A 27162-nucleotide genomic window follows, 5' to 3' on the forward strand; every position below is an offset into this window, starting at 1 on the left:
CCTTGAGTGACATTGTGGCCTCACTCAATGCATGGCTGAATCGTGCCTTCAGTTCCCGACACCACGTTCTTCCGAGGGTATTTTCATTGGTTCCACCGTGAACATCAAATGAAAAACGGATATTTGTCATGATAGAGCTAGTCGCGGCGGATGTCGATGGTGATGCGGATGATGGGGATGTTCTTCTCGCACGCCGCTGCGAAGCTCCAGGAGACGCCAGCCAGCCCAGTCCCCATTCTGAGGGGGTGCATTGCGAGGAATTAGTTGATAAGGTCCATCACGGTGGTGGAGGATATGTGTCGTTTCTCAAAAAAGTCATGGTCAGCTGCGGCTTGAAAAAGGTGGCCAATGAGCCACAGGTGAAAGAATCGATATCCTTCAAATAAACACCTCATCTGAATTTGAATCAATGCTCTCCTAGGCACCTATATTTACTCGCGCACGGATGATAAAACCCTTGGGTTAGCAAGAGAACTCACGGGACTTATCCCATTCCTATCTGGACCATGCTGCTGGTTTTTTTTAGTCCGTGAAGCTCCGAACAAGGGGGTGAGGGGAGTGATGAAGTCACTCCGGGCCGGCAGGCCGGCCGGTGTGCGGGGCAGAAGATCCGGCCGCCACTCCCTCACCGCGAACACGAGTTCCGCGCAGCGATGACGGCAACGCCGAGGGGCTGGATAACCACTGCATTGTTGGCCTCGGATGAAGGAAAAAAATCTGTGGCACCATAAGCAAGGAATGTCCGATCCGGGATTTCCACCACTCGGACCGCGTGGGCTCCCTGGAACGCCATCCCTTGTGACGGCGGCAGCGGCTTGTGTCTGAACAGGTTTACGATTCCTGAGACAGGGCTCGACGAAAGAATGCTAGCTCTCGTACATGGACTCGGCTGGAGCGACTGATCGGCGGGCTCGAATCGCCGCAGTCGAAGATTGCTGCATGCCCGCGGCAAATGGGTTGGGGGAGCCCACGTCTCACTTTCACGTCTAGCCCCAATCCGACGAACCGAAACAGCTGTGTTCGCCGTCACCGGCAGCGCAAAGCCGGCGCCTTTCCTCCTCTCGCTTCCTCTGGGTATTTGGAGAGATGAAGCCGTGTTTATGGTAAGCCCGCCAGCATTCGCCAAGAGATGAGGTGAGGTGGGGGAGCTGAATGGCGTCCCCCTCCGCCTCCCCTTCGAGGCCTCTAGCTTTTTGGTCTCGATGCGAAAGGTAATCGCGGACAACAGTCGCCAGTCCGCGAGACGAATGCACATCTGTACATAAAAACGCATCCCGGCGTCCCTTCCGCATCCCGTTCCCTCCCCTTCCTTCCTCTCGCCTCGGCATGCTCGCTCTAGCCCCCTCACAATGAAGTTCTCACTCCCCGCCGTGCTGGCGCCGCTGGCCGTCCTCGCCCTCCCGGCCGAAGACCCCTTCTCCTCCTCCGCCTCCTCCTCCTCCCACTACTACACGCCCAGACAGTGCCCACCGAGCAGCGTCGACTGTCTCTTCAAGAGGTACGGCAAGCTCTACTTCGGCGCCGCGACCGACAACGGCATCCTCCAGCAGGGCCGCACGGCCGAGATCGTCGCGAGGAACTTTGGCCAGGTGACGCCCGAGTACTCGATGAAGTGGAACGAGACCGAGGCCGCCCCCGACGTCTTCAACTTTGACAACGCCGACTACCTCGTCAACTGGGCCGAGGCCTACGGCAACAAGGTGGTCCGCGGCCACACGCTCCTGTGGTGGCGCACGGTGCCCGACTGGGTGGCCGAGATCACGGACGCGGAGACCCTCACGGCGGTCATCGAGACGTACATCAAGACCGTGGTGGGACATTTCCAGGGCAAAGTCCGATCCTGGGTTCGTTTTCCCGCCCCCGTCGGTAGCGAGCTTTGGACACCCTATCCCATATTTCCCGGCTGACACCATGGTCCCCCCCCCCAAAATAGGACGTCGTCAACGAGCCCTTCAACGACGACGGCACCCTCCGGAGCACCGTCTTCTCGGACGTGCTGGGAGAGGAATACATCGGCATCGCCTTCCGCGCTGCGAGGGCCGCAGACCCTGACGCGAAGCTCTACATCAACGAGTACAACCTCGACGTGGCGTGGTGGGATAAGGTGACGGCCGTGGTCAACAAGGTGAACCAGTGGATCGAGGAGGGCATTCCCATCGACGGCATAGGTAAGTGGGGGGGCGAGGGAAGGGCTCCCAATTCAAGACAGACGAACTGGCTAACGAATGGTATTTGGGATGTACAGGTTCCCAGACGCACCTGGTGCCAGGCATGGCCGGGGACATCGAGGGCGCGCTGGAGACGCTCGCGTCCAGCAGCGTCTCCGAGGTCGCCATCACCGAGCTCGACATCGTCACCGCCCCGCCCGACGACTACGCCACCGTCGTGGCCGCGTGCCTCAACGTTCCCAAGTGCATAGGCATCACGGTCTGGGGCGTCAGCGACAAGGTGAGAAGATGCCCGCCCTTCTATGGATTCTTCAGTCATTTGTCGCCTTCATCGTGGTGGACTAGGACAAAGAAAAAGAAGAAAAAAAAAGAAAAAAAAGACCAACCCTCTCTGACCCGTGCTTCATGACAGGATTCTTGGCAGAGCGAAAACCAGCCGCTCTTGTTCGACGAGAACTACAAGCAGAAGCCGGCGTACAAAGCCATTGTTTCGATGCTGAAGAAGGGATTGCATCAACGGTGAAAGTGCTCTCGGTTCCTCGATGCCGCGCCACGGTGCTGTTCAGGCGCAAGGTAGAAGAGACATACCACAACACTATATGCAAAGTGCATGCAATCAGCACACAGGTTCGCAGCCAACTTCACGTTTCGGATCAAAAGCAGTCGCTCAGTACAAATTAATTTGTTAATCAATTAAATAATTCTCATTCCTCATGAACAATTCTTTTCTTAAGAATACAGAATGCCGCCCAACGCCACCGCAATGAAGGTTGTATGATACAAGTACTGGCCCAAGGGGCCATTGGTGCATGCCGTGTACGCATGCTGAATGTCACGTCTGCTGAATGATGCGACAGGGTTCGAAGAAGCTGTATCCAGATGGGCGAGGTGTTTAGACGGCGGTTTCAGCCTTCTCGGCCTCGCTGCCCGACTCGTGGGCCTTGCGGGACTCGCCGCGCCACTTGGCCGAGGTGATGGGGTTGACGTGCTGGACGTACATGGTGTCGATCTCCTCGAGGGTGCGGTCCTTGGACTCGATGACGAAGAAGAAGACGATGACGGCGAGGGCAGCACAGCATCCGGCGAAGACGAGGCCGTAGAGGTAGTCGATGGCATCGGTGATGTAACGAGTGAAGAAGGACATGAGGCTGGAACGTGTTAGTGGAAAATACGGTAGCAAGAGGAAGGAGTGATGCAACATACAAGTTCCAGAGCCAGTTGGAGGCGGTGGCGAGAGCCATGGCGGGAGCGCGGTAGCGGGCAGGGTACAGCTCGGCGACGACCGCCCAGACGAGGGGACCCCAAGTTGTGGCGAAGCCGGCGATGAACAAGCAGGAGAAGGTGACGAGGACGGCTCCGGCAGCGGGGGAGTTCTGGGGGTTGGACTGGTCGAGGGCGAAGTGGCCGACAAAGGCGTAGACGAAGAAGCACATCATCATCCACAGGGCACCGACGATGAGGGCGACGCGGCGTCCAGACTTCTTGACGACGACCAAGCCACCGAAGGTGCAGGCAACGTTGACGGAGCCGAGAATGAGCTGGGTGACGTAGCTGTCGCTGAGGCCAGTGGCGGAGAAGACGGTGGTGCCGAAGTAGAAGAAGAAGTTGGCGCCGGTCAGCTGCTGGCCGGCCTGGAGAACAACTCCGAGAAGGGTGCGGTAAAGCATGCGGGGGCCGGTGAAGATCTCCCAGATGCTGGTGTCGGCGCCAGCGCTCTCCTCGGCAACCTTGGCGCGAATGTCGTCGATCTGAGCGTTGACGGATCTGGAGTTTGGCTCGACGCCGGCAAGCTTGGCGATATTGCGGCGGGCCTCGTCCTCGCGACCTTGGCGGAAGGCGAAGCGAGGGGACTCGGGCAAGAAGAGGATTCCACCACCGAGAATAAGGGCCCAGGCGAAGCCGAGGCCGTTGGGGATGCGCCAGGAAGCAGAGCCGACCTTGTTGTGGGTGGCAAAGTTGACAACCTCGGCGAGCCAGATGCCGAGAGTGATGAAGAGCTGGTAGGTCGAGACAATGACACCGCGAACGATGGCCGGGGTAGACTCGGACTGGTACATGGGGACGACGACGGAGAGGGCACCGATACCGACACCATTAACGAGGCGGCCGATGGCGAACTGGTACCACTTGTCGGTGGAGGAAATCTCGATGACGATACCGATGCAAGAGAAGAAGGCGAAGAGCGAAATGGTCAGACGACGGCCGAGAGTGTCGGCAAGCTTACCAGAGGTAAGAGCGCCAACGAGGCAGCCGATGCAGAGAAGACCGACGATGGTACCCTGGCGAGCGGCGCTGAAGACGTAGGTGCCGTCCTGGGGTTCACCGAAGCGCTGCATAAAGTCCTCCATGAGGAAGAAACCGGAGATCTGACCACTAGAGGCGACGGAAGGTTAGCAAAAACGGACGTCGAATTTGAGGCGAAGCGCGAGCGAGCGAGACAGACGCGCGGGTGTCGGGTCGGAAGCACACAGCGGGAAGGGACGAGCAAGCGGCAAAGGTGCGTGTGAGACATACCTGACATATCCGAACATGAAACCACCGATACTGGCAACGAGACCGAGGAAGCAGGCGGCGAAGGTGACCTTCTGCTCGGTGACGGGGTCGACGGTGGAGGCGGAATCCGAGTGGGCGTCGGGATCAGGGCGGTCCTGATGCTCGACGCCCTTGCTTCCGGGCTTGGGGAACTGCATGTTGGGCAGCTGTTGACGATACGGTGGCGGGGGGTTATCTTTTGTTGTTTTTTGGGGGTGGGTAACAATCCCGAGGAGGATAGATAGGGTGATCGGCAGATGGATAAATGTGCTTCGTTGGGAGTTGGTAAGTTGTTGTTCTTCCTTGGTGGAGGAGGGGGAAGGGGGGGAGGAGAGAGATGGAAGTCGAAGGTAAGGAAGGAGGATGGAAGGAGGGATGGAAGGAGGGATGGAGGGATGGGGTGGGTGGTCGAGTTTAAAACCCTGATTAATGTGGGATAATGTGGGATGGGATGGAGGAAGGAGCAGGAGGGCAAACGGAAGGAGACGAAGTTTTCTTTATGTATTGAAGACGCAGAAGGCACGATGGGCAGGCGCGTGGTAGATCACGCGGGTGGAAACGACAAGATCGGTCAGGTCAGGCAACGCAACGGATGGGACGCTCTTTCCCCAGTCGGAAAGCGAGCAAGTATCCGTAGAGAAGGAAGCAAGCAAGAAGCAAGCAGGCCAACCAAGTTCTAGGCGACTTCCATTGTGGGTTGAAAGTGGAAAGACGCGACGGGTTCCTCACCCCGTCTCTCCTTTTCTTTCCCCGTATATCCCCGTTCGCCTCCGCGTGAACGAGTGTAATGTTCCCACAGTTGGCAGTCAGATGGATGGAAAAAAACTGGTTACCCTTTTTTTTTTTCTTTTTTTTCTTTCCCCATGTCCTCGTGATCATTCACACGTTTCTGGCCAAGCAGAAAAATGGGAAGAAGCCCCGCCGTCGAACCGCCCGCGCGCACAAAGACCGACCCGACCGACCCCAGCCCACACATCATCAAACGGACAAAGTCGGGGGCCCGTGGGAGACGCAGGACAAAGTGCGGGCGAAGCTTGCTGCTGTGCGGGACGCCTGCGGATGGGGAGAGATTGTGGGTGATGGGCTGGTTCTGGCCCAGATCCATAGGTCATGGGCGTGGGCGTGGGCGTGGGATAGGAAGAGTTCCGCCATTGCGGGATGGCGGTGACTTGTGTTTGGGTCGTGTCGATCGATGTGTGCGTGTGTGTGCCTCTCAGGGACAGGAAACCTTCTTGTGGACGTCGGCGACGACGATGGGCGGCGGGTGGAGGACCTCACGACGGGCCTGGCCATCGCTGTTTTTTCCGGGCCGCAGGGTGATTCCATCCGTCCAAGGTACATTGCACCGAGTGCCTCCGGACCGGGGGGGGGGGGGGGGGGGGGGGGCGTTGACTGACGTTGAACACCCATCACGATTTTTTCTTTTCCTTTTTTTTTTCGGTCCAATGCTCGGCCACTAAGAGGGGCCGGACTTAGGTTGAGGCTCCCGGGTGGGTGAAGTAAGTATTGGGCCATGGAACGTGAGAGAGGCCGAGAAGGACGGCCGGGGGACCACAATAATCTGAACACTTCGCTGCATCCGTCTTCACTCCTTGCTCTGGCCCCTGTTCGGATTCTTTTGCATCTACGTACATTACTGTATCCGTACATTGCCCGACTACCTTATTCGTACTTTAGGTATGTAGCCATGCACATACGATGTACGAACATGGGGAAAACATGACAGGCGACGGTGCACAAGTGGCCATCCAAGTCGGACCCTTAAGCTTAGTCATGGTTGTCGTGCCATCTGTGTGTATGATACCACCTAATAGGTAGGTCACGTGGTGTAGCATACTGGTACTAAACTTACGATTGCACATGCATGGGATGGTGGAGATCCCGAAGCCTCCGATTGACGTCAGGGTTTGAAATCCAGGTTATCAGCTCTGCCAACGTCCCGACCCCTGAGCCCGCCCCCACTCCAATTGGGGGGGTGTGCAAAGAGCAGAGCAGTGGTTTTTTTTGTTTTTTTTTATAAAAATACAGGTTCGATAACAAAAATGCAAATTCAAGAATGCCACCACTTGCGGTAGAGAGTCAGGTCCCCTATGGCTCGACGCATTTTCCATTCTTTAGGGGTGTTCACCATCCGTGTCCTTCTAGAAAAGATTTGCTCGCCCACACCCAGTTCCGCACGACATATACACACGTCGCAGCCGTCGTATATCGAGATGGAAATCGCATTGATGACAAGGTGGGAAAAAGAGGCAAGCAGGATTGATGTGATTGTGCAGCATGGGAAAGTCAGCCGCGTCCGGAAACTAACCGACGGAGGGGGGCAATCCGGCTGTAAGCGCGAGGCGGCGCACCGCTAAGAGACGCGAGAGAAGGCATTGGAAAGCGGGAAGGGCAGAAGAAAAAATTCAACTCAATAAAGGGACCCCCAAGGTATGATTCCGCCTCGCATCTCCACCGCAAGGCCGGCATCTGCCCGTCCATGTCATGCATGCCATGCCACATCTGCCATGGCACCCGATCACCCGTTCGTTCTAGTGCTTGGCGTTGCGCCTCGGCCGTCTGCACTATCTAGGTATCTAGCGTCTGCCCATCTTGTTCCTCTTCTCGTCACGATGGCTTCATCGTCGCTTCGCGGGTGCGGGCCGGCTTCTCTATCGCCCCATTGTGCAACGACGACGGCGATGCCGCTGCTTATATGTATGTTCATCAGATCGTCAGACTCATCCTGCATGCATGCGATGGCAACGTCTGCATTCCTAGGCCAGCTTGCCAAGGTCCGAATATAGAGTAGCCCCTGTCCCCTGTCTACCCTGCATCGTCTTGTTTTCCATCTTGAATGTACGGTACAGTACTTTGCGAATGCCCTATCGACATGCGTCGACTGAAGTAGTGGTGCACACTCCGTACATAGGTACGGATACACTGATTCGTAGCATTCCCTTGTTATCTCACTCCCCCTGTCCCTGCAGAAGACCCTTGCTTCCCTGCCTGCCTTTTCGGCCCGGCACTCGCATGCCGTACCCAACCAGCTAGCGAGCCGGAGACAAGCGTGGCTTGATATCACATCCCTTCTAGTTCCCGCTTTCCCTTCTCGCTCCATCGGATCAGGACAAAGACGAGGGGGGGGGGGGGGGGTGGAAAGGGAAGAGGCTGAAAAACTTGGCCAAGCAACACGGAAACAACATCGCGACTGCGGCTCAAGCTTTTGTGTCGTCGCAGTTATCGAGCATCGAGCTTCGTGCCAAGGTGACAACGTACCAACAACCTACTACATGTACGGATAGTACACCATTGCATTGACCTGCGACCTCCACCCATCCTACAAGTACTTCAACGGACCCGCGACACCGACCGCGCCTGCCTCGCCGGCCCCTCCCCTCCTCATGCGAGTCCAGAAAAAGACCGAGACTCGGCCACCAGGACCCATCGCCAACTTTCCCCCCTGAGAGGAGGAGAGGAGGAGGCAGAGGAAGAATAGGGCCGACAAGACGAGCAACTCGCCGACACGAGGGAGGCCATACCTTGACGAAAGAGCTCAATGAGAAGAAGTGGGAATGGGGAGGAGCCCGCTGGAGGACCCTCTCTCTCTCCCTTCCCTCCAGCGTGCGCGTGAGGAGAAGGAGGGCCTGCGAGATGAAGGTGACGATAGTCATCTCCCTAGCGGTGGATTTGGCCGAGATCGAGAACCCCCACCTCGAACCAGTTCTGAGCCGTGACCCAAAACAAGCCTCGCATCAGCCCCGAGTGTGTGTGTGTGTGTGTGGCTGGCTATCCCGTGGCTTGCTATCCCGTGGCTTGCTATCCCGTGGCTTGCTATCCCGTGGCTTGCTCATACCCCCTTCCGTTCAGCCAAAAAAAAAAAAAAAAAAAAAAAAAAACCTGTCTTCACCACCACTGTTAACCATCGGCCGATGATGCATCAGATCAGGAACCAAGACGAGAGCAGCACAAACAAACCGCAGGGGGGGGGGGGACAGCATGCGATTCCTGGACTCGAGCCCATCGCGCAAATTCTCGGCCGTGCATCTCGAGTGAGGGTCCGGGCACCGCAAGTTCGCCTCACCTGTACGGATACCATACGAACACGCTATGGTCACTGCGAGTATATCTGCACGCCCCCTCCCCCCCCCCCCTTTTGAAAAGACCGGGTCCCCTATTTCCCATCCCAAAGGGCCCGAAGTGCGGCCACGGCCACGCCGCGAGCGGACGAGCGGAGCTCCACCGAAATCCCTCCGGCCCGCTTTTGCGCGTGCGTGCCCCGGTGGACTGATCGGGTGCTTTCCGTAGTTTTCGCTCTTTCTCGCTCGCTCTCTCTCTCTTTGTCTCAGTCTCTCTTGACAATTTCTGTTCCGCGTTTCTTCCCCCCCCACTACGCGCTTTGCGCATCAGACATGCCTCTCTCACACTCTACACGTCCATGTAAATGGATCAACTCACCTCTAGCACAGCGGCCACCGAACCTCACACCCCATTCCATGCATGCCCGCTGATGCGCATCTACCTACACGTGTCCCAGGGTCCGCTGATATAACCCCCCCCCCCCTTCCCCGACAACGACGTGTCGCCCGTCCAGTGACGCCACGCTCTCACAGACGTCGCTTCGTCTGCCCCACGGGCAAAACGAAGCCATCACCGCACCAGATTCCGCGATCCCCATGATCTAACGTCTTCCTCCTACTCGAGGCTCCTCTCCTGTTCCCCAGGATGGCCCGGCCTATGCCCACCGACGGGGTCCTCTCGGTCCTCCGCGGATGACGTCGGTCCTGGACCAACTCTCCCACGACACCGGGTCCGACAAGCGTCGTTAGCGTGCTTCCCTTCCGCATTTATTCCCCAGGCTCTATCTATCCCTCCTCATTTTGCAACGCGTTTCTCATCCTCTTCTGGGTCCTCCCAAGAAAAGAAAAAGCCCGTCATCCCCCCATTCTTTCCGCGCCAAAAGCTCCGAGCTTCCCCCCCCCCCCAATTATGCGCTTCCTCGCTCTTTCTCATAAACTGGAGGCACGGTGACGGTGGAACGGCGCAAGAACTCTTCATGTAACAGCCCTACGGCGGCCACGGCGGTAAAAAAACGGAGCATGTTTGCGACAGCCATCGGAGATAAACCACCAATCCCCCCCCTCTTCCAATGACCGATGCGTGATTCGTTCTCGGCGGCTTATGACGACACACCACCCTTCAGGGTAAAAAAAAAAAAAAAAAAAACTTCATTATGGCCACCGGCCAACGAGTCATGATCAGTGACGTAAACATTCATCAATATTCACCACAGATGGCATGCATGCAACAGCGGAACCAAGCTAGCAAGCGGAAAACTCTTTCGTGACGATGCTATTATTCATGCCGCCCAAGAAAAAAAAAAAAGGGGGGGGGGGGGGAAGGAAAACATAGGCCACAGCCTACCAATGGAGTCGCAAACGACTTGTTGTACAAACTGCGCTATGATACGATACATGGAACGAATATTCCGTGACGGCATGCCAAGTTCCCACGTGGCCCGCCCTGCCCCGAAAATCCGGTGATCCCGTCCTCCGTGCGGTCCGCCGAACGCCGGGCGGCCGAAGAATACCTAGGTAGCAGCATCCCAACAAAAGATGCGAGGCCCGGCACTCGGTGCCCTCATTCATTCCCCCGCTACGGCTGACCGATGCTTCACTTTCCCTCACGTCTGTTGCGTATCTTCAAAAACTTCAGCCCGCGCTGCTTGGTGGTCCGCAGTGTCCCGGCAGCCTTCTAAGCTGGTGACTCTGCCACTTCCCTGTTCATGCGTCGGCGCTTCGCCTCACGCGGCTTCGCGGCCGGTGTAGACGCCGCCGTGTCAATCTCCCCCTGAGCAGTGTGTCCGTTGGTGCTTTCCGTTGGCTCAATCGCCTCGCCCGGCAGCACGCTTGCTCCCGTCTTCCTGGCCCAGTTCCCCTGAGATAGTTTAAACATGTTGCGCTTGCGCGTCACCGCCTGCGTCGAGGGCGGCACGTGAATCGGTGGCATGTCTTCGTCCACATCGCTGTTTTGCACCGACTCTGGCTGAAGCGATGCCGTGGATCGAAGTCGGCTGCCCGAAGAGATCCGTCGCCTGGCTGATTCCTTCTTCTCCTTGAGACGGTCCGGTATATCCTCCGCCGCTGAGTACTGGGAGGCCATGGGTTCAGGCGAACCACCATCTTCCTCGATGGAACGCTGCCGTGCCGACTTGCCGCCGGAAAGCCTGATCCGCTTCTTAGCCGGGCTAGGCTTGACGCCTCCAGTCTCGGTCGGTGCCAGCCTAAACTTGTCTTGGGATGCCGCGGGTGGCAACGACGGAGATGTGCGAGGAGAACCCTCCGGTGAGCAGACCACGAACGGGGTAGTTCGCTGCGACGCCGCCGCCGCCGAGGAAGGCTGCTGTTGAGCAGAAGGAGAATCGAGGCCCGTCAGTCGGGTCTCCTCGTCGTCCGAGTCGTCAGAATCAACCACCATCTCCTCGCTGAGGTTCTTGGGTTTGTTGGCTCGTCGACCGACCGTCCTCTTCGGAGGGTCAACAACCATCGATTCATCCTCCGCATCGCCATCCGCGTGTCCACCATCGAGGAACCGGGCGTCTCGTGGGTTGTTGGCCTCGGCATCCTCAAGCAGCCAGCGGGCGCAGTCTCTAACCGTCTTCCCCTCGTAGCCTGGAACCTGTTGCTTCAGGCGATGCCACAGCAGCTTGAGCGTTGGCCTGGGCCATTTTCGGCGAAACGACACGTCGACAAGCTTCGACCATCTGATGGCTTTGTCGCGGCCGGCCGCTCCAGCTAGAATCGCGCTGACTAGTTCGTACTTGGCCTCGGGTGGCATTTCCTGGATCTGCTTGCGAGCCTTCTCCAATGCCCAGGTGACCCTCGAGGCGGCTTGTGAAGACTGCAAAACATCTCGAGGGCCCACTTCCACGTTGAGCTTCTTGAACTTTCTCATACACTGAAGACGACTGCGCCTGTGGCCCATCAGTTCGCTGATAGACTGCCAGTTGATCAGCGATAGAGGCTCCTTGTCTCGGTTGCCGGGGATCCTCTGAATCCGTCGTAGCGAGGTAACGACATGCTCGACCAGCTCCCGCTCCTCTTCCTCGGTCCACTTCTGCCAGCGTTCGATACCGCCGCAAATAACGTAGTTTCGATAACGGTCTCGGACATCGTTGGGGTGACGGTTCATCTCTCCGGCAATCTTGACCCAAGAGCCGTTGTACTTGGTGTGAAGCTCCTCCAGCCTAGCATCCTCTTGATCATTCCATCCTCCTCCTCGAGCTGCGAAGTTGTGGAATTCTTGACGGGCGACGTCGATGACCTTCTGACGGCGCCTGTTTGGAAGAGCAGCGCAGATTTCGGCCCACATGGCCAGAAACCGCTCGTTGTCGTGTTCGACACCTTGGTGGCTTTGCTCTCGACCCCTCCTGTAGCTCTTCATTTGAATGAGGTCGTTCACCTCTTTTTGCGACAAACCGTGATCGTCGCGGTATTTCTCGACGGCCTGCGTAAGCGTCCGCATCTCGTCGATCGAGAACTGGCCCGTAACAAATTGGCCTGCAGCTTGGCGAGATGCAGCTTCTAGAGAAGCCGCCTTCTTGCTAGCCTTTGTCTTCGTTGTAGCTGTGTTGGCTGCTGTCGATGCGCGAGACGACGCCAACTTTTGCGTCTTCTTCTTCTGCTTCTTCGGAGGCTCGGCTACCTCGGTAGATGGGGGCTCAGTCAAAGCAGCCACGTTTTTCTCGGTATTACGTGTGTCAACAGTCTCTCGGTTGCCTGTGTCATCTTGGTCCTTTCCAGCATCCTTGTCCTGGGGCGGGTTCTCGAAGAAGTCTGGCTTCGAACGCTGGCGCTTGGACGCTGTAGATCGACTGGACTTTTGGGCTGAACTGAGCAGGTTGCCGGTTTCAGAGATATCTGCACCAGCCTCGACGGCCCGACGACGAGTAGTTTTTTGCGGCGTGGCGCTGACTTTCTGGTTACCGGCATTCTTGCCGTTGAGATCGTTCCAAGTATCACGGAAGGTCCTGATGGGCAACTGAGGCTCTTCGTCCGAGCTTGGCGTGTCCTCTCTGGGTGGCTGAGAAGATGGCGGGAGATTATCGGCAAGGGATCCAGCGTCGGATTCTAACGCACTCTCTCCGTGTTCACGTGGGGCCTCGTCGGAAGACTCAGCCACCTGCGAACTTGGAGCGGACTGCGACGCGGCTTCTCGAGCAAGATTTTGCCTCAGGACAGAAATCTGGGATCCCCGTGACATGCTCCTCCGTCTCTGCGCAGCAACGCTCGGGGACGACATGGAGACGGGGTTATCGTCGTCGCTTGCATCAAGAGCGGGTGTGCCGGAGGGTTTGCTGAATAGCTGTCTCGAGACTCCTAGGAGCTGCGATCGCTGGGGCTCGGACTTCAAGGTCGAGTCTGGGGCAGGGTCGGGTTGGTAGGCAGGACTTTGAACCTTCATGCCGTTTGCGACGGGCTGAACGGGTGATTCGGGCACGCTCTCTTCAGGCTGCGAGTCCATGTCGACGTCTTGGATGTCCTCGAGGGCGGCACGTCTCTTTTTCTTCTTTTGGCGAGTAGGGTCTTGGCCCTCGCTCGAGTCATTTTCGTTCCGCGCTTTGCGCTTACGCTTCTTCTGCTGTTGGGCCACGGCATCCTGTTCATCGTGGGCTTCGCCGTCGATCACCATTGCTTCTTCGGCAGCAGAATGGCTCGTGGGGCCGCTTGTGATAGGGGTTGGGAGGGGCAGTCCGGGTTGATCCAAGTCGGAGGACTTTCTCTTGCTCTTTCCCTTCTTCGTACGAGTCTTTTTCTCGTCGGACTTCTTCCCCTTCTTGGCCTTCTTTTTTTTTACGGAGGCATCGTCACTCGATGCGTAGGTGGGCGCAGTGACGTCTTCGTCAAGCACTGCCTGTGTGGAGAAGGGCTGCATGGAGGCGAAGGGGTCTACGTAGTCGTCGGTGATGCCATCGGGAACCTCGTCATCGAAAGCTTCGTCGTTGTCGGAGCCGTTGGGCAAATTCAAGGCGGTATCTCGGTCCCAATCTTGCGACGCCATTCTTGCTAACTGACGATCGTCGATACCATCGGGGTACTCGGCAGGCGCGGTGGAAGGAAAAGTTCTGTCGATGGATTCTTCAACGTCTGGTCTTTGTGGACCAGGAGACGAGTGCTTGGATGGCGTATGTCCGGTGAATATCCTCGAGATAGAGCTGAACATGGTTGAGTGAGGCAGAAGGAGGCTGACGACGGCTAGATGTCGACGTCGCAGAAACAGTCGTGGCGTGAGGAGAGGAGGCGAGGTCGTTCAGAGGTAGGTAGAGAGGTAGTACCTAGGTAAGATAGGTAGCTTGGTCTGCCGATGAGCCCGTCCAATCGCAATTGAAGGGAGATACAGTACGTTGGGTAGGTCGGCGGCGGAGGTGAAGCGATCACGACGCGGTCGGGGAAACGTTTTTCTCCCCTTGGAAGAAGCGAGCGTCGAAAGTGCGGGCCGTTGAAAAATCGCGGGTGTAAAATTGCTTCGGCAGGCGGGGGGGGCCACAGTGTTCCTGACTGCCACTACCGCATTTTGAGTTTAGCAACTATGGGGGAGCCAAGAAGCTTGGGCCTCTGCCGGTACCTACCTGCCCTTCTGACTAGGTAAGCACCTACTTTAGGTATCTTAGGTAAGCGAGGAAAGTCTACAGGGACCCCAAGTCGCGTCACTAGGTAGATATCTACCTACCTACAGCGCGTCGCGTTTGGACACGTTACCGGTAGGCAGCTGAAACATACTGCTGCAAAACTGTGACTGCCTCGCATTAGCTAAGCATTAGTCCTCTCGTCTACACACCCACCTCCCTACCTAGGTAATTGCTGCGTACGTCACTTTCTTTTTCCCCGCGTACACCATAATATATTCTCCGCAGTAGCCAATCAAGGAGTCACGAGCAACACGGTGTGATTATTTCCACAGAAGACCTTGGGTCCATCACGAAAGGTCCTTGCTCGTTGCTGACCCATCCCAAGAGCCTGTTCCGGCCCCAATTTCCATGCCATTGGAGCGAGGCGGGGTGATCAGGACTTGAACCCGCTGGCTTCCTTGGAGTGTCTGTTCCAGCATTAGATGAGCGTCTTCTGCTCACGCCCTTGCGGAAATATAAGGGAAGATAGTCTCTCACCATGATCATAATAACATCGTCATAACGTAACATTTTTCTGCGATTTCAACAACAACGTCTCTTTCTTTGTTCCTTTCTTTTTTGGTTTTTGCAGACTGTACTGGAAGACGACTTTTGTCTCCTAAAACCGGTCTAGAAATCGATTAAACAAGATTCTGGCGCCAACAAGTCGAGGCAACACAGCAACCTCTCGTATGCTCGTAGTGGGCCACTGAACGCCGTCTAGCGACATGAATGAAACTGATGGAGCGATAGTTGTTGACGCCGGGGTCACAAACATCTGCACTAGTTACGTGACATTGGAGTGAATCATAACGCGAGACAGTCTGATCACCGTTGTCAGAGGGTGCAATCGTACACAGTAGAGAGTTAACGTATTAGGAGAAATTAGGGTTGATGTCAATGGTGACTGTCATTCTAGGATGCCTTCTTCCTTTTCCATAGAGCCCTTTCGATGGATACAACTTTGTGTGCCTTTTGGCCCGAGGTAAACCCGCTCCGACGCTACCACCGGTCCTCTGAATGACTGAGGTATAAATACAAGGCGGTTAATGGCCGCAATAACACAACAGTAAAAGTACCATGCTTTACACTAAACACAATACATATCCGAGATAACGACTTGCAGTGGCAGCTTAAATGGCCCCACTATAGGCACGACCATTCGCTTATTTCTCGCCAGGAACTCCTTGTACTTGGCGACGAGGAGACGTTGGATTAATTTGAGTCGACATGTGTGCAGCCTTAGAGAAATTGGTTCATTACGACATCGGTAGCAGGGCTGCTTGCTCCGATGGTCTGCCGTCGCCCGTTCGTACTATGAAGACTGATGGTTGTGATCCGTCAACGCAGTTGTAAGAGATAACGGTGCATGGCGTGGGATCAGATGTCGTTACACGAATGCTCATGAATTGCCGGCGAGATCCTGATTTATCAAGGCTGGTACGTTGTTCTACCTATACGACCCAGTGTCGTGCGGATCTTGATCAACACATTCACTTTGCGAAACGGCCTACGAAGTACTGTCCTTCCTCATCGACCTTGCATGGTTAGCCATACATTAGACGGCGAAATCGGAGGTTTTTACACAGTCTCATCATGGATTACGTTACAATCTATTGACAGGGTTTGTGTAAGCTATATAAACATATAGCTGCAAAAGGGGTATCGACTTCATCAAGTGACTTCGCCTTCAAGAGGGTAGCGATAGGTATAACGACAGAAGCCAGAGTAATTACCCGGCCATTTCTCGGTATGTGATCTCTATTGCAGCAATCATAGATCAGATCCCTCAACCTCGACGCACACATAGGCCTGATTTGTAGATGTACAGCTACGAGTCAACCACGGTCAGGCGCCCCGCTATTTTCGGCTCTGGCCGAGCACCGCTCGCTGCTAGGGCATGGGGTGTTAGTCGGTTCGACCAATGACATCAAGCAGTATTTTAAGAACATGGGACATGGGACTAACACGTAGGCTTCAAGGATAGTAAACTGGTACATTAGTAATAGATTGGAGAAGACGGACTGCGGTAGGTTGGTCTCGCGCCCATCTCAAGAGCCTAACTACTGTCAGCGGGCTCGAGTCTGCCTCGAGATCTTCATGCCCTACAATCACCGACGCCGTACCTCTCAATTGCAAAAACCACCTTGTGCAGAGCAACTAAGCTCTGGTCGTCTTCGTGATAACTTTGCACAGTATGTAAGCCTCAGCCTCAGCCTCAGCCTCAGCACAGGCTTTCCCCCTTTCCTCGTTCTCAGGGGGTTGACTCGGCCACCTCAACCACAGACCCGCGTCGTCCACTTTGATGGTGACAGGAGTCCACATTTACGTATCACCGCCTAGAATCCGGGGCAGGGCTCGATACCCTTGTAAGGCGTCCCCGCCGTGCAAGCGTTGTAGTTGACAGCGAGCAGCTCGTTGACATTCGATGGGCCCTTGGCCAGTGGAATGTACTGGTAACACAACTGTCAGCATCATAATCTCATTGCCTCTGGGGGTTTCGTGTGCGAGCTTACGGCAGTAAAGGGCTTCGTGACACCGTCGGTAGTGTTCCAGAATGTCGTAGGGCAGTGGTCCGGGGCCGATTTTTGGCAAGGGTACTGCGTGTCGTACTTGTTCTTGCTGCCGCAACGGTAGAGGGTCTCGGTGCCGTTGACCTCGAGAACGTAGGAAGAGGCCGTGATACCGCAACGGACGTTGGCCGGGCACGCGATGCCGACGGTCAAGGAGCTACCCCTGGCAGTTGTTTGTCCGTAGGAAGTCGAGACACCGAGGGTTACAATACCAGTCCTATTGCTTCGAGTTAGATCTGAAAAGAAACGGAAAAGGAAAAAAAAAGGACTGTTTGTACGGAATGGGAGTCTGGAAGTCCTCGACCGCTTGGAGTCGCGCTTTTGGTTCTAGATATCATGTAACAAGGAATCAACAGGGGACTTACAAGCCACTGGAACCAGTGATACTGCCAGTGATACTCCACGACTCGGTGTAGCTGTAACCGGCTGCGATGGTGCCAGTGGTTGCGGAAGGGCCAACAAAAACGCCGGCGACGAGTTGCGGGTCAGTCCAGATGGGTCTAACGCTTGTGATCACACGCTTAAGAGGCCAAGAGCAGTAACGACCATCAGCAGAGACGCCGGAAGCCAGGAAAAGCAGAGAGGAGAGGACGGCGGAAGTCTTCATCGCGACGTGTTGTCCTTACGATCGAGAGATTATGGACAAGTGTCTTGGAATTAAAGAATGTGACGCGCACTGGAATGCGGTCGGGCAAGAGAAAACAAGGGCCGAAACGATTGTGGGAGGCGATGAAGACTGAGGTGATCTCAAAAGAGGATGTACCAGATGATGTGGACGGCGACCGTTCTTTTAAACGATGCTATGCAACCGCACGTGTCCCGGCTATTGAGCTTAAGGCAAAGACATGGACCCTGGCACTCAGATTCTAGTAGCAATGCGGGCCCACGGATCATGTGTTCTAGAGATCCCCCAGGATAAAGGAGATGGTTCATGACATGACATGCTGCGGGAAAGTGCCGACATGATGGTTACGCATGCACTGTTTTCAGAAAATCCCCGGCTATATTACCGATTGGGGTGGCCGAAGGCGGGGGATGGAAGATTGGCAGATGTCCGACACATGGCGAAGCTCAGATCCGCATATTCGTTGCCTCGGCCAGCCGCCGTGCATGAGTCGCCGGGAGGGCTTTGCTGCGGTCGATATATCGGGCGGCTAATTACCCAAACAGAGCCGTTTCCGTGATCAGCCCGCGCAGCCCCGCCGGGATCCATGGTTGTGAGTGCATTATATATACTACCTGTACGTAAGCAGGGCATTAAGCACCCTGGGGCTACCCTGCTTGTTCACCACACCAGCCAGCAGTGCTCGGCGTGTGTTCGTCCCGACTCTCTCGGATGCCAGGAAGCGGTCCCAGCGTTGATTTCACTGCCTTTGATGGCCAAGAGCTGTCCAAACCTATCAACAGCTCAAAAAAGAGAAAGAGAAGAAAAAGTTCGACAAGACTGCTTCATTGAAAGGGCATAGGTGTTAGATGAGAGTTAAGTACCTAGTGAAGTGTTTTCCCGGGGCATTAGGGTGTCGGTTTTGCGTCTGATCTAAGATAAACCAGACGAGAATTAGCAGTTCAACAAGATGTGCCCCGTGTGTAAGTGGGCAATAAGTGTTGGTCCTGAATGCATATATCCGTACTCCGTAACATATATCGGAAGCGAGGTTGCCCCGGCACGCCCGTATAATGACATGACTCTTGTATCTGGGGCCCCTTGCCCAACCCCGGAAACGGCTATGCCCCAAGGAATAGCCAAACAAAGGAGGCACAGGTTCGATATATAAGTCATGGTGCATCTTCGCCGTGATGAAAGCCCTGATGCCGCTGTCTGCAGCACACTGACATTGGCCCATCACTCTCGTTTACCATCCATCTGAATAATCACCCAGTCACTCACTTGACGGTCTCAACCCAAATTTCACTCCTTTCCATTAACGCAAACCCTCTTGAAGAAGCTCGCCATGCATCTTTCTACTTCACTTTTCGCCACCGTCCTCGCCTTTGCGGCGTTCGACCAGGCGGCTGCCATTGTAAGACCTAGGATAGAAGAAACGCGGGGTATACAAGTGTCACGAGATGATTCAGACACCGACTTGGTATCTGGCTAGTGCCTAAGTACACCCGAAAAAACATCGCTAACCATCATGAAACCGAACAGTGCCACTGGGACTCCTGCTGCTACACCAACCACAATGGCCCTGGATCTTGCCCGGTACGTCTTGTCCAATTCAGTTGGAATTGGGAGCCATCGGTATGCTAACATGAACGAACAACAGCCGCAACTCTGGAAGGTCACCTTGACCGCATCGTACTGCGCAGTATCGATTTGCCCTATTCCGTGCACCAACGCCACGGTGAGTTTCCAGTCTCCAAGGTCATGCGCAGTTAGCAATACGATAGGTTCTAACATGTAACTCAGGATGGCTCCGCCTGCGATTGCTGTGACATTGCGACCGGAAACTGCAGGAAGTGCTAGATGGGAGCAAAGACGAGCTTGTTTGTTTGTTTAACCGCGCTTATTTGGGGATAATGGGGGCAAAGCACTTGATTGGGCTGACCAGGAATGGTAGATGGATACCAAACAATTGAAAGTGGCCAGAGGATAGTGTGCCCGGAAGAGTGTTTAGAGAAGACTATTATTACGGCCGCTTTTTTGATGACAAAAATCTTATCAGAATCACATCGGATCCTCGTGATTTGAGCGGTTTTGCGTGTTTCGGCAACCCGCTGGTATCCTTGTTTCTCTCCGTTCCTCGGCTGACTGTGCGTTTATATCTACCCGTACCTGGATTCTTCTATACAGATACCAACAGAAACTCGCCTTTCGCCAGGAACGATGTCGAGGAAGCTGAGGTGGCCACAAGCGCAATGGAGCACGCACATGCATGAGAAAGGTGAAACAGGGCCCAGATCACATCGGCAAAGCTCTTTCAAGAGAACTCTGCCTCGTCAACGTTTCTTACGAAGATGGTGTACCACTTGACGAGGTTGATGTGCCCCTTGACGCTCGTCCTCTCGTCGACCGTGTGGATGCCCGACCACTCGTCGCTCTCCGCGTCGTAGCCGGGCGCGAAGCGGAAGATGTGCTTGGTCAGGTCCCAGTAGTACCGCGTGTCGGTGTTGCCCGTCATCAGGCCCGGTGAGACGACGAGGTCCTCTCCGTACAGCGCGCGCGTGGTGCCGGCGAGAATGCCGTACGGGGTGACGCCGTCGACCTCGGTTGGCGTGATGGGCGCGGGCTCCAATAGCTTGTCGTTGCCGCTGAGAGTGATGCTGGACGGCGTCTCGGCCTTGCCGTCCTCCTCGAAGGCGTGCAGGGTGAGGTTGTACTTGTCCGCGATGGGGCGCACGATCGCGGCGAGCCTCTCCTTGACGCTGGCCGTCTTGTCGCCGACGTTGACGCGGTGGTTCACCACGGCACGGACCCGCTCGGGCAGCGCGTTGATCTTGACGCCGCCCTCGATGATGTCGGTCGCCAGCGAGGTCGTGAAGAGGTACTTGATCTGGGGCCCGGCCTTGGCGGCCTCCCTCGCCAGACGGTCCGTCTTCTTCTTGCACACCTGCTTGTCGTTGGCGGCGGGGAGCAGGTTGCGCAGGTTGTCGGGGAACTCTGGCGCGTAGGCGGCGCCACACTGCAGCTTCTCGAGGTACGGGTTTCCAGGGATCAGCTCGGGCTCGTAGGGGTTCGCCTCGATGTGGGTGATGATCTCCGACAGGATGCCGATGCCCGTGTGCGCGGGCGGGATGGAGCTGTGGCCACCAGGGGTGCGGACGATGATCTCGACGTCGATGTAGCCCTTCTCAGCCGTGCCGGGGACGGCGAAGTCCTTGCCCCACTGGCTGTCAAAGCCGGCGCCCTCGTCGACGATGACAGCGGCACCGTCCTTGCCGTAGCGGTCCACCAGGAAGGAGGCGAGGTGGCCGGCGCCACGCTCACCCGAGACCTCCTCATCGAAACCAAAGGACAGCACGAGGGTGCGCTTGGGGGCGAAGCCGGCGTCGAGGAGCAGCTCGACGGACTCGAGGATGCCGATGAGGGAGTTCTTGCAGTCCATGGCGCCGCGGCCCCAGACGTAGGTGCCGTCGTAGGCGCCGCTGAACGGCGGGTGTGTCCAGCTGTCGATGGTCGTGGGCGCGACGGGGACGGTGTCCTGGTGAGCCATGAGCACGGTAGGCTTCAGGGCGGCGTCTGAACCCTGCCAGGTGTAGAGGAGCCCGTGGGTGTTGACACGCTCGAGCGCGAGGGCGGCGTGGACCTTGGGGAAGGTCTTTTTGAGGTAGTCGGCGAAGGCAAATAGCTTATGCCAGCGGTCGTCGACGCCCACGGGGCCGTAGTTGTCAAAAGACTCGGTGGGGATCTGGACGGCGCCGGCGAGGCGGGCGACGGTCTCGTTACGGAACTTGGGGCTGTCAAGGTACGAGTCCAGCTTCGAGAGGCCGGTCGAGTTTTGGGTCGGGAAGAGGGGATTGACCTGGACACATCCCGCAGCCGCGGCGCCGGGCGAAGAGCCGTGACGGTGGTGACTGTGACCGAGGCCGAAGGAGGACGGCGCGTGGAGGTATGCCAAAACGAGGGCGGCGGGGAGAAGCGACCACCACGCGGTCCGGCGTGCGCGGCGCGGGGCAGGGGGAGCGTACTCCGGCGCCGGGTGGGCGAGGGGGAGTTTCTCGGACATGGTGTGCCAATAACAAGCAACGTGTGGTAGGGATTGTCTCAATCGAGGGCAACGGATGTTGTGGAATGAGACTGGAGAGAAGGGGAAGTGAGAAGAAAGAGGATGGAAGACGGAGGACGAAGCGGCGAAGTGGAAGATAAGACGAGGTTTCAGCCATGGTATATGTATGACAAATGGGGTGAGTGAGTTGCGTCTCTGAGTGTGAGCGTGAGTGAGTGAGTGAGTGAGTGAGTGAGTGAGTGAGCGAGTGATCGACTAGCGTGCGTATCATCTCGCAGCTCTCCCAGCTGGCGCCGCTATCGCTCAGCGAAACTCCACTGTAAACGTTGCATAGCTTCCGAATCGGACCTTAGCTTATCGGCGCCGCGGCATTTGCATCATCACCCAGCGGGCTCCCTGGGTTTCATGTCATATCGACCGGGATCATATTCCTCAACGCTCTTCCTCGGCTATCGATGAAGCTGGATGGAGAGGGGGAGGAGCTTTTGCTCGGCTTTTTGACTGATTGCAGGATAGCTTCCATTGGTCGTTTCCACCACTAACATGGAGCTCGGGGAGATGGGAACAAGAATGAAGGGACAGGTTGAGGAAGAACCAAGAGAGCTTCGTATCAAAGTTTGACAAACAACGCTGAATTAATTGAATTAAATAATAACAGACACAATGGAGGTATACAAGACAATATGAGCCCGCCTGCTGTGAACGCCGGATATGCAAATGCCAATGCCATGATTTGAACCCAACCCCCCCCCCCCCCCCCCCCAAAAAAAAAGACCACACAGCCAGCTCTAACCTCTCTTCTTCGACCCGTCCAAACGCGTCCGCACACTTCGCAACAGCGCCCACGCGACGAGCCGGTAGACGATGACGCATCCGGCCAGCGCCGCAATGTTGACTTTGGGGTTCACGTTAAGCTTGTACAGGTTCAGCACGTCTTCGCCCGTCTCGACGGGGCACCGCCCATCCGGCAGCCTCTGCCCATCAGTGCACGTGAATGTCACTGACTCTAGACTGTAGGGCGCCAGCGCCCGCGTCGCGTATCGGATCGGCGACAGGTAGTTGAAGATGTCGAATACCTTGGGCATGTCGATGGACAGGATGCCCGCCATCGTGTTGGCTATCGACATGACGACCGATGTGATGTTGACGGCGAAGCCCGTGTGGCCGAAGAGCGTGTTGAACATGATGCCCACCGACTCGCCGCACGACACGATGCCGAAGCACGAGAAGACGCAGACAAAGTACATGGTGACCGTCCGCGGGAACCCCACCGCCAGGTCCGCCAGCACTCCGAAGATGAGGCAGCTGATGATCTCGAACGGCAGCTCCAGCAGCGAGTACGCCGCCAGGAAGGCCTCGACGCTGTACACGCCGTCGTCGTCCTCGCGGTAGAAGACGTCGCGCTCCGCCGGGTACACGGCCACGTTCTGCAGCATGCCCACGAAGTAGAACGCCCCGACCTCCTGCACGAACCCCATGCGGTTCTGCACCGAGTAGTAGTCGTTCTTGAGCGGCGAGAAGAAGAGCGCGAGGACGATGCCGAGCCCGGCCACCTGCATGACGCGCGCGAGGAGCAGCGGCGGCTGCCGCCGGAAGTTGATGAGCCCGCGGTGGAGGAGGAGCGGGAACGCCGTCATGAAGGACGCCCGCTTGCGGACGAGGGCACCCAGCTCGGCCGGCGTCGCGAGGCTCGTCTTGGCGAAGGACCCGCGCGGCCCTCGGACGACGGCGCGGTCAGCCGAGCCGGAAGCCCTCGTAATCGCATCTTGGGCTTGCTCCGTGGGCTCGGCCTGTTTTTGGACTGTTCCGTCTTCCTCGTTGATGCCGGACAGCCGGCCCGTCTTCTCGTCCGTCTTTTCTCCCGGCGCCGCCTCGGCTTCTCTCCGCCACGCCTCCACCAGCTTCCTGACCTTTTCGCGGCTCTCGGCCTCCCTCGCCTCGTGCTGCAGGTCGATCGTGATGAGGTCGAGCGCAAAGTCGGCCGGGTTGCTGTGCGTGGGGCATTCGAACCCCTGGCGCAGAAAGTAGGCCAGCATGTCCTTGGAGGGGCCGGCGTACGCGGGGGAGCCGCCGCGTGCGAGGAGCAGGACGTTGCCAAAATGGCCGAACAGGTCGGAGCGGGCCTGGTGGATCGTGAGGATGAGGGTGCGTCCCTCGTTGGCGAGGCCCTGCAGCACCTCCATGATGGAGTTCGCCGTGAACGCGTCCAGGCCACTGGTCGGCTCGTCGAGGAGCAGCACACGGGGGTCGCTGAGGAGCTGCACGGCAATTGTGACTCGTCGCTTCTCGCCCCCCGAGATGCCCTTGACGAGCTCGTTCCCGACCAGGTTGTCCGCGCAGTCCTTGAGTCCCATCTTGAGCAGCACCTCCTCTGCTCGTCGAGCCTTCTCCTCCTTGCCCATATGCGACGGAAGCCGCAGTCCGGCAGAGAACAGGAGTGTCTCACGCACCGTCAGGGACGGCAGAAGCGCTTCGTCGTCTTGGCAGACGTACGAGCACACCGAGCGGACGACCGAGTTGGACGGCAAGGCACCGTTGAACGTAAGGCTCCCAGAAGGGAGATAGCGCGTGCTGATGCTGTTATGAAGCCGCAGAGCCATAGCGTTCAGAAGGGACGTCTTGCCGCTGCCGGAAGGCCCCATGATGATGTTCAGCTTGCCAGCATGGAAAGTGGCGTCGATGGGGTTGAGGATCGTCTTTGTTGGTAGCTTCTTCCCCGAAGGCGCCCTCTTGTCCAGGGCCAGCGCAAAGCCGTCCAGCCCCACGTTGATGGTACGGACCTCGGAGATGGACCGCGCCGTCATCTTCTCCTTCCCGGCCGACAGATCGGTGTCCGAGTTCCTCGCGCGCGCGATCGTCATTTCCTGCCGGATGTACTGGAGTCCGACGGCCGACAAGACGCAGAAGAACACGATAAAGGCTACCATGACGACGATGGGCCTCCAGACCCAGTTGCTCGGGAAGCCGAGGGAGTCCATGATGAAACGGCCGGTGTACTGTACGCATTCCGGGTTCGAGATGCCGCCTTCGGCCGGGCAGTCGTAGAAGCTCCCTTCAAACTCATTACCGCAATAGGCACCAAACGAGTAAAACTGCGCAATGTCAGAAGGTGAGGAGGACGGGAGTCAGGGGTAATTGCAGCAGCAGAAACTCACCGAATACGTGATCCACTTGAGCCAGCGCACGTAGACGGGGATCGAGTTGGCTTGGATGAACATGCCGCAGGCCATGCTCTGCAGGGTGAAGACCATGTTCGCAATCAGACTGGCGCCCGGGAAATTCCTCGACGCGGCCACGCAGGTGATGGCGCATGTGACGGCGATGTAGTGAGTGAGCAGGGTGATGACGAAGAAGACGAAGAACCGGCCGGCGTCTGGTTCGAAGCCACACAGAAAATAGTATATGACGGAGAACAGGAAGGGGACGGGCAGGTCTTCGGTCAAGAGGCGGGCCAGCCGGCGGGAGACAAGGAACGGCACTGCGTCGACGCTAGACTCGCTGTGTTCCCGGTCGAACGTCGGTATGTCGACGGTGAGCCGGTAGACCTCGAACATGAGCATGAGGTATCCCTGGAGACCCGTGGCGGTGTAGACGGCGCCCTCGCGAGAGCGGATGCCGGAGAGATCCCTAGGCAGGTCAAAGAAGATATATCCGGTGACGGCAGCCATGAGGACCGCTTCCAAGATGGACGCCAGCATGCCCATCGGATCGCGATACGTGACCTTGAACGTTCTGTGGGTCAAGACTTTGATTTGCCGCCCATACGTGGCGTGCTTGTTGGTCCGAGACCTGGAGCCCGGCCGTCGTCCCGCGGCCTGGACGGCCTTCTCCGAAGGCTCGAACCTCTTCTCGCTCTCGCTGACCCACGCGTTTTTGAGCCGGTCGACCCGCGCCGTTGTCTCGGCCTCGAGCTCGGGCGTGCGGTTGTCTATGGCAGCGATGTCGATGAGGAACTCGGCCGGGTTGACAAAGGGCGGCAGCTTGAAGCCCATATGGTCGAACCACGGCAGGCACTCGCCGGCGGGGCCCGAGTATACGGGGCTTCCCTTGGTCAGGATGATGAGGTTGTCGAACAGATCCCAAATCTCGGACCGCGGCTGGTGGATGGTCGTGATGATGGTCCTGCCCTTGGTCGCCAACCTCTTCAGCGTGCGCACGAGCTGGAACGCGCTCGTTGCGTCCAGGCCGGTGGTCGGTTCGTCGAGGAAAAGGACCGAGGGGTTCGCCAGCATCTGGACGCCGATGCTGACCCTCCTCTTCTCGCCTCCGGAGCACCCCCTGTGCTGGCTGTTTCCTATCCTTGTATCGGCGCATTCCTTGAGTCCCAGTTCGAGGATGACCTCCTCCACGATACGCATCCGCTCCTCGGCCGTCGTGGGTGGCGGCAGTCGCAGGTCGGCGGAATATCGCAGCGTCTCCCGCACCGTCAGGGTGGGGAGGAGGACGTCTTGTTGCATGACATAGGCGTGCCGAGCGCTGTGAATCCCCTCTTCGCCGTTGAAGGTGATGGAGCCGCCCTGGGCCAGGCGTGCGCTTACCATGCGTTCCGACACGATATTCAGCAGCGTCGTCTTTCCGGACCCGCTGCCGCCGATGATGGCCGTCAGGGTCCCGGGGTGCAGGGAAGCGTTGACATGGTGCAACAGAGTTTTGGAGCTCGGTCTAGGGTTGAACCTTGCCCGTGCCAGGTCTGGGTAGGTTGCAGGGTCGAACCATGACGGCGAGGTGTCAACGGTGACGGCCAAGCCGCGGATCTGGACATCAACGGCCTCGACGTCGTCGAGCGAGATGTGACCGGCGCTGGAAAGCGAGAAGCGACTCGGATCGGCTGGTTCGTTCGGCGCTGCCGGGTCCATTGCCGTTTCGACAGAGCTGGCGCCCTCGATTTTGTCCACGTCGGTGACGGTGGATTGGTCATCGGCGGGCGGTTGCGGTTGCGGTTGCGGTTGTGATTGCTGTTGAGGCGTGCTCTTGGACGAGCCGAGGTCGGCATTGTCGTCGCCTGGTTGAGACATGACGGGCATATGCGTTGACCGACGTGCTGGACTCTCTACCTCTGTTTTATGGCTGCAAAGCTTGCATGCTAATCGATGGGGAAGGCTTGGCTAACAAAGGATAGATGATAGCCACCTAGTGAGGGCTTGCGGAGATAGTTTTGTCGAGCGGTGGGTATTCGCAGCCTCTTGGACAAGACACTATGTGTCGTACGCGACAAGGATGTGCGATCTTATCAGAGACCGAAGAGGCCCGAGGAGGGAAGAAACAAATAGCCTCTGTTGGCGGGGATCGGGTAACACGAATCGGGGCAGATCTTGCAGTTGTGTGTTGCGGGAGAGGCGTTGAGACGGCGGGCGATCATATGGGTATAGTACGTGCCGTTGACACGGGAATCGCGATGTGTGTGCGACGCTCGTCGCCTGTCCGTCCTGGCGAGAAGGACGTGAAGAAAGATGCGGCAGCGTCAGATAGACGGCGAGGGAAACCGAGACAGTACACCAAGACGATCATGTAGCAGAGATGAGACGATATGGTCAACTCGCGGGCATGCATGCGGCGCTCCTTACTACGGTTGGAAC

General features: G+C 57.1%; 9 protein-coding genes across 9 annotated transcripts; 3 read left to right on the top strand and 6 right to left on the bottom strand.

The window, feature by feature from the left end:
• Positions 1–1425: 1425 nt before the first annotated feature.
• LY79DRAFT_564406 (glycoside hydrolase superfamily) lies at positions 1426–2850 on the top strand. The gene is made up of 4 exons (XM_060558653.1): positions 1426–1844; positions 1934–2168; positions 2246–2448; positions 2581–2850. The coding sequence occupies exons 1-4, from the start codon at positions 1608–1610 to the stop codon at positions 2689–2691; spliced, it is 786 nt and encodes a 261-aa protein (XP_060410534.1). The 5' UTR covers positions 1426–1607; the 3' UTR covers positions 2692–2850.
• LY79DRAFT_638738 (general substrate transporter) lies at positions 2851–5146 on the bottom strand. The gene is made up of 3 exons (XM_060562302.1): positions 4683–5146; positions 3372–4541; positions 2851–3316 (listed from the first exon to the last, which is right to left on the bottom strand). The coding sequence occupies exons 1-3, from the start codon at positions 4856–4858 to the stop codon at positions 3061–3063; spliced, it is 1602 nt and encodes a 533-aa protein (XP_060410535.1). The 5' UTR covers positions 4859–5146; the 3' UTR covers positions 2851–3060.
• A 364-nt stretch (positions 5147–5510) lies between these two features.
• LY79DRAFT_592919 (uncharacterized protein) lies at positions 5511–6546 on the top strand (the record flags this gene model as incomplete). Its single annotated transcript, XM_060561487.1, is given in 5 exon segments — positions 5511–5623; positions 5668–5807; positions 5838–5902; positions 5918–6035; positions 6515–6546. 5 exon segments carry the CDS (start codon positions 5511–5513, stop codon positions 6544–6546), a joined length of 468 nt encoding a protein of 155 aa, XP_060410536.1.
• Positions 6547–7819: 1273 nt separating this feature from the next.
• On the bottom strand, positions 7820–8530 carry LY79DRAFT_564418 (uncharacterized protein). Its single transcript, XM_060558654.1, has one exon. The coding sequence runs from the start codon at positions 8351–8353 to the stop codon at positions 7898–7900; it is 456 nt and encodes a 151-aa protein (XP_060410537.1). The 5' UTR covers positions 8354–8530; the 3' UTR covers positions 7820–7897.
• Positions 8531–10433: 1903 nt separating this feature from the next.
• LY79DRAFT_522728 (myb-like DNA-binding domain-containing protein) lies at positions 10434–13901 on the bottom strand (the record flags this gene model as incomplete). The annotated part of the gene is made up of 1 exon (XM_060555472.1): positions 10434–13901. The coding sequence occupies one exon, from the start codon at positions 13899–13901 to the stop codon at positions 10434–10436; it is 3468 nt and encodes a 1155-aa protein (XP_060410538.1).
• A 2488-nt stretch (positions 13902–16389) lies between these two features.
• On the bottom strand, positions 16390–17921 carry LY79DRAFT_564430 (uncharacterized protein). The gene is made up of 2 exons (XM_060558655.1): positions 17285–17921; positions 16390–17136 (listed from the first exon to the last, which is right to left on the bottom strand). The coding sequence occupies exons 1-2, from the start codon at positions 17524–17526 to the stop codon at positions 16821–16823; spliced, it is 558 nt and encodes a 185-aa protein (XP_060410539.1). The 5' UTR covers positions 17527–17921; the 3' UTR covers positions 16390–16820.
• A 950-nt stretch (positions 17922–18871) lies between these two features.
• LY79DRAFT_672551 (uncharacterized protein) lies at positions 18872–19386 on the top strand (the record flags this gene model as incomplete). Its single annotated transcript, XM_060564072.1, has 4 exons — positions 18872–18940; positions 19069–19122; positions 19187–19264; positions 19330–19386. The coding sequence occupies 4 exons, from the start codon at positions 18872–18874 to the stop codon at positions 19384–19386; spliced, it is 258 nt and encodes an 85-aa protein (XP_060410540.1).
• Positions 19387–19580: 194 nt separating this feature from the next.
• On the bottom strand, positions 19581–21777 carry LY79DRAFT_345390 (peptidase family M20/M25/M40). Its single transcript, XM_060552603.1, has one exon. It carries the CDS (start codon positions 21584–21586, stop codon positions 19841–19843), a length of 1746 nt encoding a protein of 581 aa, XP_060410541.1. The 5' UTR covers positions 21587–21777; the 3' UTR covers positions 19581–19840.
• Positions 21778–22374: 597 nt separating this feature from the next.
• LY79DRAFT_522806 (ABC transporter) lies at positions 22375–26601 on the bottom strand (the record flags this gene model as incomplete). The annotated part of the gene is made up of 2 exons (XM_060555478.1): positions 22375–24678; positions 24742–26601. The coding sequence occupies 2 exons, from the start codon at positions 26599–26601 to the stop codon at positions 22375–22377; spliced, it is 4164 nt and encodes a 1387-aa protein (XP_060410542.1).
• Between the last annotated feature and the right edge of the window lie 561 nt (positions 26602–27162).

This window comes from Colletotrichum navitas, assembly GCF_030913465.1.
Source record: "Colletotrichum navitas strain CBS 125086 chromosome Unknown LY79scaffold_67, whole genome shotgun sequence".
Lineage (NCBI taxonomy): Eukaryota > Fungi > Ascomycota > Sordariomycetes > Glomerellales > Glomerellaceae > Colletotrichum > Colletotrichum navitas.